Source organism: Dipodomys ordii, unplaced genomic scaffold, assembly GCF_000151885.1.
Source record: "Dipodomys ordii isolate 6190 unplaced genomic scaffold, Dord_2.0 Scaffold49, whole genome shotgun sequence".
Taxonomy (NCBI): Eukaryota; Metazoa; Chordata; class Mammalia; order Rodentia; family Heteromyidae; genus Dipodomys; species Dipodomys ordii.
The window spans coordinates 10,556,895-10,572,834 of record NW_012267265.1 but is presented as its reverse complement, the minus strand read 5'-3'; the positions used below and the strand labels follow the sequence as shown (position 1 = coordinate 10,572,834).

At 38.1% G+C, this 15,940-nt stretch overlaps 1 protein-coding gene across 1 annotated transcript in view; it reads left to right on the top strand.

The window, feature by feature from the left end:
• Position 1: 1 nt before the first annotated feature.
• Hnrnpd (heterogeneous nuclear ribonucleoprotein D (AU-rich element RNA binding protein 1, 37kDa)) overlaps positions 2-15,940 on the top strand; it is a gene marked incomplete at its 5' end in the record, with an annotated part of 20,052 nt that continues 4,113 nt past the window's right edge. The window contains 4 exons of the mRNA XM_013020107.1: positions 2-99; positions 1,895-1,951; positions 13,213-13,381; positions 14,016-14,177. Of these exons, the coding sequence (XP_012875561.1) occupies positions 2-99; positions 1,895-1,951; positions 13,213-13,381; positions 14,016-14,177 (486 nt within the window). The remainder of the gene's footprint in view (positions 100-1,894; positions 1,952-13,212; positions 13,382-14,015; positions 14,178-15,940) is intronic.

The following is a 15,940-nucleotide window of genomic DNA, read 5'->3' as shown; positions in this document are numbered from 1 at the left end:
CGGGACCGGGGGCGGCGCGGCGACCGGAGGCACGGAAGGCGGCAGCACCGAGTCGGAGGGGGCGAAGATCGATGCCAGTAAGAACGAGGAGGATGAAGGGTGAGTAAGGGGGGCAGCCCAGCCCCGCCAGGCCCAACTAGGCTCCCCCCTCCCACCCCGCACCTTCCCCACTTCTCTCCGCCATTAGGCCGCCCTCCCCGGCCGGGGTCGCCCCCCCCCCCTCCACAGCCTTCTTAAACCGGGGTCCTCCAGGGCCTGCATTTCCTCCTTCCCGGGCCTGTGTCGCCCCCCCTCCCCCATCACACACGTTTCCACCTTTAGCCGTCACCATGCTGTTCCCGGCCCGCCCTCCTTCCTCCCTCGCCCTGGGTCTCCTCCCACCGGCTTAGGCGCCAGGATTTTTTCCCGCCAGCGGAGCTGTCCCTCCCTCCCTGCCCCCCCCCCCTTTTGCCCGTTTTCTAACGTCCCAGGCTTTTAAAAACGTTTAACAGATCCACAAAATGCTTTGGGCTGGGATTACTGAGCTTTTAAACTGGGTGCGTCTCCCTCTTCCGAGATGATGTGATTATATTTATAAGCACTTGCTTTCCGGGAGGGGGGGGAACGTGTAGATTGTCCGTGCCTCTTCCCCTTCAGGCGAAGAGGTTTGAGCATATTCGATCAGTTTCCCCCTCCTTTTCCTATCTCCCTGAAGCACCCTTCGCTCAGGCCTCACTTTTCTCCTCCCCCCCTGAGCCTGCCGAAATTTCCCCAGGCTCCTGTGGGTCGGTTGGTCCTACCCCGCGGGCTCCAAGTTCCTAATCTCCCGGACCTGCCCCGGAGCTGGTTCTTCCCTCCGTTTGCTACTGTCTCCCTTCCTAGTCGGCTGCTTTTTCCGACCGCGCACCCTTTTTCGCGCCCTCAGCTCCTAAGATTCTGTACTATTCCTACGCACTGGAGTCTTGCTTGCGGTTTGGGGGCAACTTACATTTTTTACGTGCCGTGCGCTGGAGCTTGGTCCCCCTCTCCCCCCACCCCGGGGTTCTCATTTCCCGCTCTCACTATTACAGGAGACCCATTCTTTTTAATAAAATGGATATAGTCCTGTACTGTGTTATGGGATGACTATTTTTTGCAGGTTTTTGAGTACTAACTTGCCTACTCTAGCTGGAATAACTGTTGGATGTAATAACCTAAAGCTGCTTTTGCTTTATTAAATGCAGCTTTTCGGGAGCTGAAAGCTGAATACAGGAGTTAGCAGGAGGGTCTAAATCAAGTTCTTGTCCCCATTACTGACTGCTGATCTTAAGTTAACGCTTCTATTCCATTTTATAATGGGGATGAGTTTGTGATTTTTTTTTTACTATTACTAGGATAAACGTTTTCGTGATACCTAATAGAATGCCATTTTAACCCAACTTTAGAAAGTAACATTTCCTTTACTGAATGTAAGAGCATAGGATTTATAAGGGGAGTTGGGGTGTATGTTAGAATACATTTTTTTCTAGTCCCACCCCCGGCTGACTCTTGGCAGGCTGTTTTGCCAATTGTACTCACTTTGGGGTAGTGGAGGTGGGATGGGAAATTAAACAACTAATCTTGACCTATATGTGGCTTAAGTTGAGAAAGGAATATGTATATGTTAAGTATTCTGGAATTTAAGCTTTTGCATTTTGGTTTTTGCTTTCTAAATTCTGTTCATTGGGCAGAGGAACCAAAATGATTTAATTGCCCCATAACCATTTGGGGCAAACTTTCTATTATATTTGCCCCAACTTTTCCAATCACAAAGCAACTGCCTTTGTAGTAACTACTGTTGAATTGAAGTGTAAATGAATTAGTTTTTAACCCTAACAATGTCAAAAACTAAAACTAGAATTTTGATTGGTTGCTGTACCGGTTGTTAATTCCCTAGCCATTCAAACTCCTCCCCTCGACACACTGAAGCAGCGACGGCACAGCGGGAAGAATGGTAAAACTTTTAAATTTTATTTCTGTATTATAAAGGTCTCAGTAGTAATAATATGGACAAGCTTTGTGTTGTTTGCCCATTGATCCCCAGGAAATTCTATGCATTAATACAGTAAGTTATCTTGTGCCTGGGATATAAAAACCTTTTGAGGTATCCTGAATGATCTTTGGGCAAAACTGATGCTATTACTTGTTATTTGGTCTGTGGTAATGCATGTTATCACAGCTTGACTAACTTAAATGTAGTTAGTGTAATACTGATTTTTATATATGGGCAAGGAAAAATGTACTGTGATTTCATTTATTTTGAAATAAGATTATTTTTGAAATTATAGTTTTAAGGCCAGATATGAAGACTTTATGTAATGTGTATGTTTAAAATGTCTTGCATGTTTTACCAAAATAGTCTGGAGCTGTCAAAAGTAACAGTTCTTAAAAGTAGTATTGTGTGCATTACACAAACATGCTTACCTTTCACTAACAGTACTTGTAAATATACTTCCTATAATCAGTGAATATGTTCTATTCAGAAGTGGGCTTATGTGGCTCCCCACTACAGCTCTTACCAGACTTTTTATTTTCAGTGTGATTTGGCTGGAATGTTAATTACACTTGGTTGACATGTATTCACAATTGCATGACTTCTCTTTGGAGGCTGGTAGGTTGAGTATTCTTTTTATCCCAACTTTACCCTCTAAATGTCTTTCTTCCTTTAAGATCATATTTGAATTATCCCTGTGTTTGTATCTCCACTACTGGAGATTAGATAGTAATTAGCAGATAATTGCTCAGTTTGTGTACTAACTACATTGTATTTTAAAAGCCCATTTGGAATAACATTGAAATTCTGTACACATATACTTAATAGTGTGTTCTCATTCACTGTTCCGTTTTACATTGGAGAAAAAGGCAAGAGGACTAAGATGAGAATTTCACATGCTAAATACTATTTAAACGAACATTTCCTATTATTTTAGTGACTAGTGGGCCCAGATAGTTTCCGTTTCACTACTAGTCAACAGTGGCATATTAACTATTTGATTTGATTACAAGGATATTTTGGAAATTACATAGTTGTTTCCAGTAAATTGAGTTGACTGTGAAATGAAAGTTAGTCAATTATACTTGATCTGCTACCAAAAACTGTAATGGGTAGGGCCCTGGGCCTGGGTGCTGACCCTGAGCTTATTTTTGCTCAAGGCCAGTATCCTACCACTTAAGGCAATTCTCCACTTCTGGCTCTTTAGCAGTTAATTGGGCATAAGACTTTCCTTCTCTGAGCTGGCTTCGAACGTTGATTCTTACACTTTTAGCCTCCTGAGTGAGTAGCTAGGCTAACAGGTATGAAAGATGGGTGTCCTGCTAAAACTAATTTTTACAATTTTTTAAGGTAAATTTAGGAAAAGTTGACAACTATTAATGAATGTTGAGACCAATTGCTCTCCACTGAAAATAGGTTTAACTGAGGCAAGTTTGCACTTCTGTGATAGTTCTTTGTCTCTCCTCTTCCCTGTCTCTGTCTCTCTCTAGGGTCTTAACTATGTTGCATGGACTCAAGTGATCCACTTTCCTCTCTGATTAGCAGAGACTTCAGGTGAACATACCTGTAATGATAGCTTGGGTAGTGCTCATTTTTTAAAAAAATTAATATTTGGCTTATTAACTGTTCAAACACCCAGCTCCATTTTGCCATACTGTATTTTTCTTTGTCTCCCTCTTGATACCATAGTTTTGATAATGTGGATAAATAAAGCTGATTAGTAGTTACAAAATCATCTGTTTAATTTGTTCAACAAAATTCTGTATTTTTACAAATTGGAATGAAAAGATGATAAATTCACCTGGTGCCCCATGGCTCATACCTATAATCATTGCCATTCAGGAGGCTGATGTCTCAGGATAGCTGTTAGAAACCAGCCCATGCAGGAAAATTCATGAGACTAATTGAAACACACACACACACACACCTGGAAGTAGAGCTGTGACTCACGTGATAGAGTGCTAGTCTCAGAGACAGTGTTCTGGTCCAGTGTTCAAGCCCATGATTGACACCAAAAAAAGTCACATTTTTCCTAGTTATTTCAAAACAAATTTAGTTTTACTTTTTTTCCTTTTTACATATGAAAGTAAGTTATTTTTCAAGAAAGGCATCCCTATTAGAACTCTACTAGCTATTTCCACAGTTTGTTATGAGGCTTGAGACTTAAGTGCCGATTTATTGTGTCTACCTAACTTTAATGTTTATGACATGAGCCCTAGGGGTTTTTTTTGGTTGGCTGGTTCTTACCTGATTCTTCTGTCAGCTTCCTGAAATGCTAGAACTACAGTCACCCACCACCACTCATCTTATTCCTAATTTTGTTTATAAACCTCTTCATTTCATTGGAATTTCCCATTTTGCTTTGAGATAGCCATTCTATTTTTGTGCAGTACTGCAGTTCTTTTGGAGTAAAATACTTTAAAATTGAGTTATATGTGCTATATAGCAATGTATGTGGGACAGTGGGGTTAAAATATTAAAGAGCAGCTGGGCATCAGTATTTCATGCCTATAATCCTAGCTGAGATGTGAGGATTGTGGTTCGAAGCCAGCCAGGGCAGGAAAGTTTGTGAGATTTCTCTCCAATTGACCATGAGAAAAGCTGGAAGTGGAGTTGTGGCTCAAGTGGTAGAATGCTAGCTTGAACAAAAAAGCTGAAAGACGATGCTCAGGCCCTGAAATTCGAACCCCAGGACAGTCACCAAACCAAAACAAAAGCAATGGAAGATTAGAATATTAGCTTTCAGACAATTTTACAAAGTAGGTTTTTATCCCCCTCCTTCCACTCATTGAATTGAGTGGGAAGGAAAATAGTCTCATGCAGTTATAGAACTGTAGTAATGCTTCTTTATGCACAGGATTAGTAGATCTCCTGTGAAGATTAATGTATAAGCCCAAGTAAAAATTTTTTCTGAAGCTTTTGCTATAGGTTATCTCCTGTCTAACTTTAAAAGAATGGGCTGATGGTGCTGGGAAGGTGGCTTAGTGGTGGAGCGCTTGCCTTGCATGCCTGAGGCCCTGGGTTGGATTCCTCAGCACCACATAAGCAAAAAGAAAAAACCCGGAAGTGGCGCTGTGGCTCAAGTGGTAGAGCGCTAGCCTTGAGCTGAAGAGCTGAGGGACAGCGCCCAGGCCCAGAGTTCAGACCCCACGACCAGACCAAAAAAAAAAAAAAGAATGGGCTGAGACTATATAATCTATACACTAATGCTTCTGGAGCAATTTAAACATGGTTTGCTTTGTAAAAACAATTGATTTTATAGCAGTCTCATGCCAGATTTACTGTTTTTTTAATTAATTGAGTTACTATGCATAGTGGTTTAGACTGAGAGTAGATAGGTCTCAATGTTAATAATCTTTGGAAACCCCAATTAAAGTTTTAGAGTTAAAATTGTAGGAATAATGCGCCAAATCCTGTAAGGGTGAACATTTAAGGAAGGAATATTCTATTCTTGCCTGATAAAGGTGGCTATGCCTGAAATTAATCTTAACTACTTGGGGAGGGTAGTGATCAGAAGGGTCTCTATTTTAGTCTACCTGAGGCAAAAAGACTTCATCTCAACCAATAGTTTGATGCAGTGCTCTGTATATCATCCTAGTTACTTTGGGAGGCGGAGGAATTAATTCAGGCCAGCAGGGGAAAAGTTGTCAAGACCCTATCTGGAGAAAAGGCAGAGTGTGTTAGTGACGGAAGTGTAAGAAAATGGTGGTCCAGGCCAGCCTGGTAGGTGAAAGCTTCTGAGAACCTATCTTGAAGATAATCAGCAAAAGGGGCTAAGATAATGGTTTAAGTGGTGCAGTTACTGCCCAGCACTACATAAGCCTTGAGTTAAAACTTTGTTTTTGGTTTTATGATGGCAGGGTTGAAGAAAGCCAAAGACCTACACATTAGACTCCAGAAGCATTACAAATTTTTTCCTGTCGTCTTTCTTTATTAGAAAGTTTGTAATTGGAGATTATCAATGAAAATTTTTTTTCCATCTGTTAGAATTTCCATCTATTACAAAGTTAAAGTTTGCAATTGGAGAATATCAATGAAAAATTTTTTTTGAGGTAAACGTGTTTATTGTTAAGCTAGATTATTCATCCTCCCCAGATCTGTGGGTCTCCTAGTGTAAATTGAGTATGTTACTCATGCTGCCTAAGTCACCTGTAACTGCCTTAATATTAAAACATACATCTATTTTATTATGACTTAGGGTTTATATGAAGTATTAGATTTAGCCTTCAATGAAAATAAAACTCAGGAAAACTTTTTAAAGAATAATTGTCCCAGCTGGGGTAGAGAGCTTGCCTTGCATGCATGAGGCCCTGGGTTCGATTCCTGTGCACCGCATAAGCAGAAAAAGCCGGAAATGGTGCTAGCCTTGAGCTGAAGAGCTGAGGGATAGCGCTTAGGCCTAGAGTTCAGGCCCCATGGCCGACAAAAAAAAGAATAATTGTCCCTTTTTACTTGAAACTGTGCTACATAAAAATTGTGTACATTCACACATTGGAATGATACTTTTAAAGCATGGGATCTATTTCTGCTACTTTGCTTCTAATGGTGTGGTCTAAGGTAATAGAGTACATTTGCTTCTTTCTTGGCTTGCTGATCTATATGTTGGAAACTCTTGACATCAGAAAGACTGACTACAGTAGTAGCTTGCTTTCATAGCTTTTACATATATCTGGTGTCCTAAAAGTTGATATTGCCAGTGTTACCTGGTTTACGTCTGTGGAATAAAGGTAAGCATATTTCAGTCTCTCAAGTGTTATGTTAGTATGCTTAGGATGTGTACTTAAGAATATTTGTGGGGACCAGGCACCAGTGACTCATGCCTGTAATCCTAGCTACTCAGGAGGCTGAGATCTGAGGATCACAGTTCAAAGCCAGTCTGGGCAGGAAAGTCCATGAGACTCCTATATCCAAGTAAACACCAGAAAACCAGAAAGTGGTGCTGTGGCTTAAGGGGTAGAGCGTTCTCCTTGAGCTGAAGAGCTGAGGGATAGTGCCCAGGCCCAGAGTTCAAGCCCCACAACTCACCCCCCCCCAAAAAAAAAAATTGGGCGTGGGGTAGGGAGGAAAAACTGGGATGAAGTAGCAGTATTTGGCAGTAAGCAAGGTGAATGAATATCTACATTTCAAATCACCAAAAAGCCCAAACAGGAAATTCACATAACCCTTGTTTTAAGTCTTACAGAATTGGAATAAGCAAGAAATCTTGAAAATAATAAAGTCCTAGAATGAATTTCTTGCAGTTTCTGCTTATGTTGAAAAGAAATTTGGCTTATTGAAAGGTTCTAAAAATTAAGAAAATACTTTCTGATTTCAGCATTCACGTACAAAATGATTTTTAGTAGAAAATTTCATGTGTTGTGATCTTGACTAATCAGAAACTTCTAGGATAAGCGGACACCATTATTTAACTTTAGGTAAATACGTTTACAAAGTTAGAACACAGGATATTAATGATTTCTTATAAGAAGGGAAATGTTTGGTGATTTTTTTAACTCACTTAATGTTTATGTTACAACTCTAGTTATCTTTTATAAAAGTTAGACATAGTTTCATTTGGGAGAACAGAGGTTTAATATAAAATAATCTTGTGCTGGGTGCCAGTGGCTCACACCTATAATTCTAGCTAGGTAGGAGGCTGAAACCCTCCTGGGCAGGAAAGTCCGTGAGACTCTTATCTCCAGTTAGCCTCATAAAAAGTGGAACTGTGGCTCAAATCAAAGTGGTAGAGCATTAGCCTTGAGCAAAAAAGGTTAGAGACAGCAACAACAAAAAACTGGGGAGAAATTAGCTATTTAATGGAAAATAATACTGAAATTTAGATTTTTTTTGACAAGTGTTTTTGGGCATGGAGCATTTGTTTATTGACACTCAGTGGTTTTTAGTAGTCGAGGTTTTTATAAATGAGAGACAAGACGATATTTTGAAAGATCGGGTTATATTTTTTGCCTTATTTGTCAAGTTTTGCAGGACATTTCCAGGAGTATTTCTGTAAATTCTGAAATCACTATTTTTTGTATGATATTGCCTAGTATTGCCTTTCAGTATAGTGATTTAACTTTAAGATACATTCTAAAGAAAAAAGTGCTGTTGAGATTTCATTGTAATTTTATCATTTGGAGACTTTAAAAGAGCAATGGGTAGGCATTAGTGGCTTCCTCAGTGGCTTCCTCCTCTAATCCTACCTACTAAGGAGGCTGAGATCTGAGGATTGCAGTGAAGCCAGCAGGGGTAAAAAAAAAGTTCTGGTGAGAGTCCTATCTCTAATTAACCACTCAGAGACCAGAAGGGAGCTGTGGCTCAAAGTAATAAAACTCTAGGATTAAGCAAAAGAGCTCAGGGACAGTGCCCAAGCTCTTGAGTTCAAGCCTCACAACTGACATAAAGAAAAAAAAGAAAGAGTTGTTATTGTTGCTCCTAGTTCAAAATTGGAAGTAACAATAAAGTTTATAATTTTGTTCTTAAATAATTGGTCTCAGTGAAGGAAAGTGGGATTTGTTAAGGAAAGTTACTGGTATTAGAATTTGTCCTTGTGCTTCCTAGGTAGCACTCTTATCATTTGAGGTATATCCTCAATATGATACTTAGGAAAGTATCTTTCTTTAAAGCATTTATTGTTGACATACTAGTGTTAAAACTATAGAACTGAGTAGTAGTCCAGAGAACCATTTTACGTTATTGGTGGAGGGAGGGAGAGAACAGGATTATTGGAACATTTTCCCCCAGCCAGCCACTACCTCATAAGTACTGGCTTTTGGTTATTAAATTATTTTCTCAAAAAGTGACCCATGTGAATACAGCTGTATAATTTTGGAAGACCCTTAACTTTAAACAAAAGACCTAATTTCCACTCTGCAGGTATTTAAACATCGGATTTTACATTTTTCCACAGTATTTTAAGACTTTAGTATTGAAAATAACACTAAAACCTATTTATATAAAAGTGTGATCTTTTCCCTTTAGTCTTGGAGAGTTAATGAAGCCTATGAAGTAAAAATAAAGTTTGAGTAAATGAAAAAGTTGTTTTGCTATGTTTACATTTTGCTTCTACAAAGTAATAACTTTCATGGAGCAATTAATACATTGGGAACAATACATCAGTATTAACCCACTCTAATCCTAATTGCAAAATTCTTGATTTAATAGTCTTTAAAATTTCTTTACTCTTACCAGTGAACTTCCTGCTTCTAGTCTTACTAAAAGGTATCCTATAAAACAACCTGATGTTCTGTGTAGCATTTGAATAGAATGATACACTTGAGTAACTATACTGGTCATTGACTTTACATTGGTGAAATATCAGTGGTTATTGAAACATAACTTCTGTTGTTGAGTAGGTATTTTAAATAGGAATAAGGCGTTGTCTTCCAAGTACTGAAATATGTAGCTCACAAGTAGGGTTAAGATGTTAAGTAAACTTTGTTAGTAAATACTGGGCATGAAGTCCTTTTTTTTTTTGGTTTGGTTTGGTGCCTGTTCTGTGGCTTAAACTCAGTGCCTGAACACTGTCCCTGAGCTTTTTTGCTCAAGACTAGCACTCCTGCTACTTGAGCCACAGCTCCCCATTCCAGTTTTTTTTTTTTTGGTGGTTAATTGAAGATAATAGTCTCACAGACTTTCCTGTCCTGGATAGCTTTGAACTGTGATCCTCAGATCTCAGCTTACTGAGTAGCTACAGTACACTACAGGTGGGAGCCACCAGTACTTAGCCTTTATTTCTTTTAAAGATCAAATTTTATGTGTGTATGTTGTGGGGCCTGAACTCTGCTCCTGGGCACTATTCCTCAGCTCTTCAGTTCAAGGCTAGAGCTCTACCACTTGAGCCATAGTGCCACTTCTGGGATTTTCTGCTTATATGGTGCTGAGGAATCAAACCCAGGGCCTCATGCATGCAAGTCAAGCATTCTACCACTGAGCTACCTTCCCAGCCCATTAAAGATCATCATATTTTAAACTTAGCTACTATATAGACTATTTTTGTTGCTACTTGGCGACTTAGTACTTCTCGCAAGTTTTATTTACTCAGTAAAATTAGCCTTCAATGTACCATAGTTAGTGTGGACTGACAGATGGTATTGCCCTTTAAGATGGTATCCAGTTTATCCATAAGTAAGATAAACAGACTTTATGCTTTTAGAGCTTGCTGTGAATACTGAATAAAAATGGAGTAGATTTGATACGTCTTTTGTAAAGATGGAGATTTGATGTTTTCGTTGTATATTTGTTTTTCTGGTTATCCTTTCTAAGAGCAGAAGAAAAAGTTAGTGCTTTTGTGTTGCCAAAATATGTGTTTCAAAGAAGAGCCCTTTTTTTAAGTTGTAGCTCAGCAACTGTTTGTACTCTGTCAAGTTGAAAAGTTAGAGAATTGTCTACTTTCAGTACAAAACTTAATAGGGTATTTGATTAAGATAGGTGTGGTATTTTTTAGAAAAGTATGTCAAATACAATGAGGGATTAGAGAAGGTAGGCTATACTTAAAGGTGGACTGCTTGTCTTATTAAATAAAGGTACTGGATAGTTTTTTTGTTGTTGTTGCTTATGTGCATGTATGTGTGGTACTGAGGCTTGAACTTTGTTACACTTGCTAGGCAGTTGCTTGACCACTTGAGCCATTCTTCCTCACTTTAGCGCTTTTTGCCTTTTCAGATAATGTGTCTTTCTGCTTGAGCTGTCCTTGACTTTGATATTCTGTACTGGGGTACTGGGCTGACAGGCAGAATCAACCTCACCCAACTTTTTTGTTACGGGATCCTAATAGCCTTTGAACCTCCATCCTAATATTTGCCTTCTGAGTAGTAGGAGTTAATGTGTGAGCTACTGAGCCCAGCTCAGTATTATTGTATGGAATATGTAGAAATTATAGTTGATCAGAGGAAATGATATTCCCGGGAAAATGAGGTTTGTTGAGAAAAGATATATCTTCAGTTACCCCTTTCAGCTATAAGGCAGGCTAAATTTTAACTGACTAATGATGATGGGAAGTTGTTTTTAGAGAATATTGAGTCAGTAGATTAATTGGTATACAGATCAAATATTTCAAATATTTAAGATTAACTTCCTATCTCAAAAATAGATGAAAATATAATTAAATACACCTTATTCTAGGTGTTTATATTTCTTTGTTTTTTTGTTTACTAATTTTAAGTATACTTCCCAGTGTACATGTTCATAAAATCAAAACAAATTCTCTTTTAATATTTGATGAACAATCAAAAACAATTTCTTGTCATTCGAGTTTGTTTTCTAAAAATAGGGCTTTTAGCTGGGTGCTGGAAGCTCACACCTGTAATCCTAGCAACTCAGGAAGCTGAGATCTGAGGATTACGGTTCAAAGCCAGACAGGAACATTCTTACCTCATTTAACCACCAACAAGCCAGAAGTGCAGCTGTGGTCCAAGCGTTAGAGCAGTAGTCTTGAGCCAGAAAGCTCAGGAATATTGCCCAGACCCTGAGGCAAGCCCCAGGACTGGCACAAAAATAAAACATTAGTAAGGTTTTTATTATAGCTTTATTCCATTTAGGTTGAAATACTTAGTTTTGTTATTGATGGGAAATTTTATTATAAGTGATGATGCAGTAAATAGCAGCTAAACATCTTTCCTAAAACTTGATACATACCTAAGCAAGAAGTAATTACTTTATAGTACCATTTATCATCATTTTTTAAAAAAGTGATGTTCTTCATCAAATGTTGATAATATACTCTGGACCTTTGGGTTAAAAAATGACAGATTTATAAAGCACATGTAAATAAGTTGCACAGGATGATAACTTTTTTATTGAAAAAAATGCATACTGAGAAAATCTCAAATTCCTTAGGAATTGGCAAAAAAACATTTAAAATACCTACACAAAATTATGGATGTTAGATTATGTTCACTGGGTTGTATAGTACCAAAAACAGTTATAAAAGTTACAATCCTTTAACGCTTATAAATTTTAATCAGAAAATTAAGCACATAAATGGCCCAGCTGTAGAATACATTTGAAAGTTGGAAACTTAACCCTAAGTAAATACACTGTGTAGCTAAGACAGAATGCTTTTGCATTAAAACCTTTGTCATTAGAGTTAAACAAATCTGGTAAAATAGTAAAATCAGAAACTCCTCAGTTAATCTGACATATTTGAGGCTAAGAAGAAAGCCCTACTTCTAGGGACAATTGGCCTCTTGTTGCAAGAGTAGAACGTAGTGGCAGTTGTCTTGAGAGCCCACAAGATAGAGATGTTTTATATGAAAAGCTTTGTTTTAATTTCTTCATGCATCTGGAAGTTGGTGCCATGTTTTTCCTATCTCTACTCATGACCCACTCCTCAATTTATAAAGATGAGAAACCCTTGAGCAATCAATTATATCCCATGGTAAAAATTTCATAACAAATTCTGGCAGGTCAAGAATTGTAAATGAAACAGGCAATTTTTCCCCCCTTGGTATTATGGAGAAGCAGGTGGAAAAAGGATCACAGAGCTGGTGCCAGGACTGAACACCTTGGCATTTTTCTGTAAGGTTGACTTAACCTTAGATTTCTTTTATTTATTTTTTTTGGTTGGTTGTTTCCCACTTAACCGCCTGTCACTTATAGCACTACAGATTTAAATATTTTATTACTGGCCAACCAAGGTTCTCCTGTAAGTAAGCCTTAAGCTCATGAATTGTGCTTTAGTGGGTAATTATCACCAAGTACATTTGATTATTTTTGTCTTTAAGTATTTTGGGTTCTTAGGAGACAAAAAATTTTGTTCTAATAGCTCTGTTAATGGGAGAACTACTTAAAAAACTAGAAAAGGAGCTTCAGCATAGACAGAATACTGATTATCAATGGAGTTGACTTCTGCATATGACCTTGGCCAGTTTAATGAACATTTGACAAATACGAAAAGAAAAAAATTTTAAGTGGAGGAAATTTGAGGCTATGGTCTGTCTTTGATACTTAAAATAAGAAAAACTGTATTTAGCATTTTTCTTGGGACATACATGGACTTATCTTTTTTTAAAGCAAGTTGAAAGAACTACTTTGCTGTTTGCTCACCATTATAGTACTTAGGAGCAGCAGTGATGTTAAAGCTTTTGGAACAGGTTTTTGATGTGTGCCTAATAGGAAGAATGACATTTAAATATTCTGCCTAGTAATATTGCATTTTGGAAAAGATGTGCTGTTGATATAGATAAATAAGGAAAAGTTTTATTTTCTTTTTAGCATTTTAATACTGCCTTTTGTCTTTACAGGAAAATGTTTATAGGAGGCCTTAGCTGGGACACTACAAAGAAAGATCTGAAGGACTACTTTTCCAAATTTGGTGAAGTTGTAGACTGCACTCTGAAGTTAGATCCTATCACAGGGCGATCAAGGGGTTTTGGCTTTGTGCTATTTAAAGAATCCGAGAGTGTAGATAAGGTAGTGTGTTACATATTCTGATGAGCTAATATAAAATAATGAAACATGGTTAGCTTGATGTAATGAATTTGTACACTATTTCCTATTACAAGTCCAAGAAGGAAGAAGTATATTTTTGTCAATATATTTTGTGATGGAGCGGGCAGATTTAGTTAGTACTTTCTGTATGTTGGGCTTTATTTTAAAAATACTCAGATTTGGCTGGGTTATGCCAAGGGCACACATATGCAACGGATATTTAAATGCTTAATTAAAAATATGTGCAGTGACAAGTTAATAGATACAAGTTTTGATAGGCAACCAACTTTTAATCAAAGCAGTATTTTGATTCTGGGGAAGTACCAACTAAGTGACCAGGTTTTGTGTATGTTATTATCTATGAAAAGAGATGTTTCCTTGTAAATGGTTAAATTTGTATGGTTCTTCCCCTGTCTTAACTCTTACTGACCTTGAGATTTAAACACTTGCATATGTTAGCTGGTCTCATATCACCACATAATGAGAGTTTAATCTTGACCTAGCCCATCATATACCTAACTTAGCTATCTTTAACTATAATTACTTTACACGTAAGTTGTCTTTGGAATGTTAGTTAAGTTATACATATTTAAAATGAAATACTTAATTTCTTTAGGTCATGGATCAGAAAGAACATAAATTGAACGGGAAAGTGATTGATCCTAAAAGGGCCAAAGCCATGAAAACAAAAGAGCCCGTTAAAAAAATTTTTGTTGGTGGCCTTTCTCCAGATACACCTGAAGAGAAAATAAGGGAGTACTTTGGTGGCTTTGGTGAGGTATGTTGTAATTTGACCCAAGTTTAAATTGATGTAAGTGTGATTAAACATTAAGTGGAATCAAAGTCACTGGTTTTTTAAAGGAAGGACAGATTATGTTTGTGATTTGTTTTGGAGTAAAGATATTGAGAATACAGTGAGCAGGTCTATGAAAGTTAAATGTAACATTTTTTACTTTTCAAGGACCTGTAACAGGTGTTGTTGTACTAATTAAACAAAGTTGAACTAGTCAAACATTCTTTTTTTTTTTTTTTGAATAAGAGTCAGGGTCTTGCCTATGTCTCATGCTGGCCTTGAATTCTAGGGTTTAACTGATTTTCTTGCCTCTGCTTTCCACGTACCTAGGACTGTGCCTTTTGTATCTGGCACAAACATTCTTAACCTCAAGAAGTCCAGATTGGATTTCCTGTAATACAGGAAGAAACATTGAGAACAGGAAAGCAGTGTATGAAGTGTAAGATGGTGGGCAGAGGATGGTAAGAAAAGTAATAGAGGAGATGAATATGATTAAAAGTATGCTCGATTCTTGTATGGAAATATCAAGACAAATCCCCTGACTATATACAGTTTAGGCTCCTAGGAAAGAATAGCATGCAAACCTTCATTTAAATAGGCTGAAGTTCAGATTTATTTATTTATTTATTATTTTTTTGGGTCCATTCGTGGGGTGTGAACTCTGGGCCTGGGCGCTGTCCCTCAGCTCTTCAGCTCAAGGCTAGCGCTCTACCACTTGAGCCACAGCGCCACTTCCGGGTTTTTTCTTTTTGCTTATGTGGTGCTGAGGAATCGAACCCAGGGCCTCAGGCATGCAAGGCAAGCGCTCTACCACTGAGCCACCTTCCCAGCCCTGAAGTTCAGATTTAATAAGACTTGTAGTCTTAGTGAAATAGTGAGATAGAGGTTCCTTGTAGGATTTAGTGGATAGAAGTTAAGCTGGTAAGTTCTGGTTTTGGGCCCTAGGTCCAGCTTTAATACATCTTTTATTTGATTCCTACTTGTCAGTATTTAGGAATTAAAATAATACCTATAAGAATCTGGGAATGTATCTTAAGTGTTTGCAAGAGCAGATAACATGGAGACTGCCACTACTTTCCTTCATGGTAATAGCCATACTAAGATGGAATAGGATCTTGTGCCTTTGGTTGGGTTTGTGCTTTCCACTTTAAGTTTTGCCCACTCCACTGCTGTTGCTCACAAATGCAGACATTTTTCTCTTCATTCTCCACAGCAATCTGAGATTGTGGTCCTTTCATACATAGCAAATGTCAGTACTTAGGTAAAGCTTGTTTTGTGATTAGATGTGAACACAGTGGGTGTTTGAATAAGAAAAGAACCTCTCAAAAGGTTTAGAGTGGATGTTTGAATAAGAAAAGAGCCTCTTAAAAGGTTTAGAATTGCTGAGCCTGAGTGACTCACACCTCTAATCCTACCTGCTGAGAGGCTGAGATCTGAAGATCTTGGTTTGAAGCCATCCTGGGCATCAAAGGCCTTGACTAATCTTCAATAAACTGAGAAAAAGCTGAAAGTGGCACTGTGGCTTGCTGTGGCTCAAGTGGTAGAGTGATAGCCTTGATCACCAAGAGGCTCGGGAAACGCCCAGGCCAAGTTCAAGCCTCAGACAGGCAAAAAAAAATGTTTAGAATAAACAGACATTTTAGAAGCATTTAGTGGCCAAATGTTTTCTTCATGCATTTTCCCTTTGGTAACTTAAATTTGTGTTATTAATGTTAATAAAATACAAACTTAGGATACTAAATCTTTTT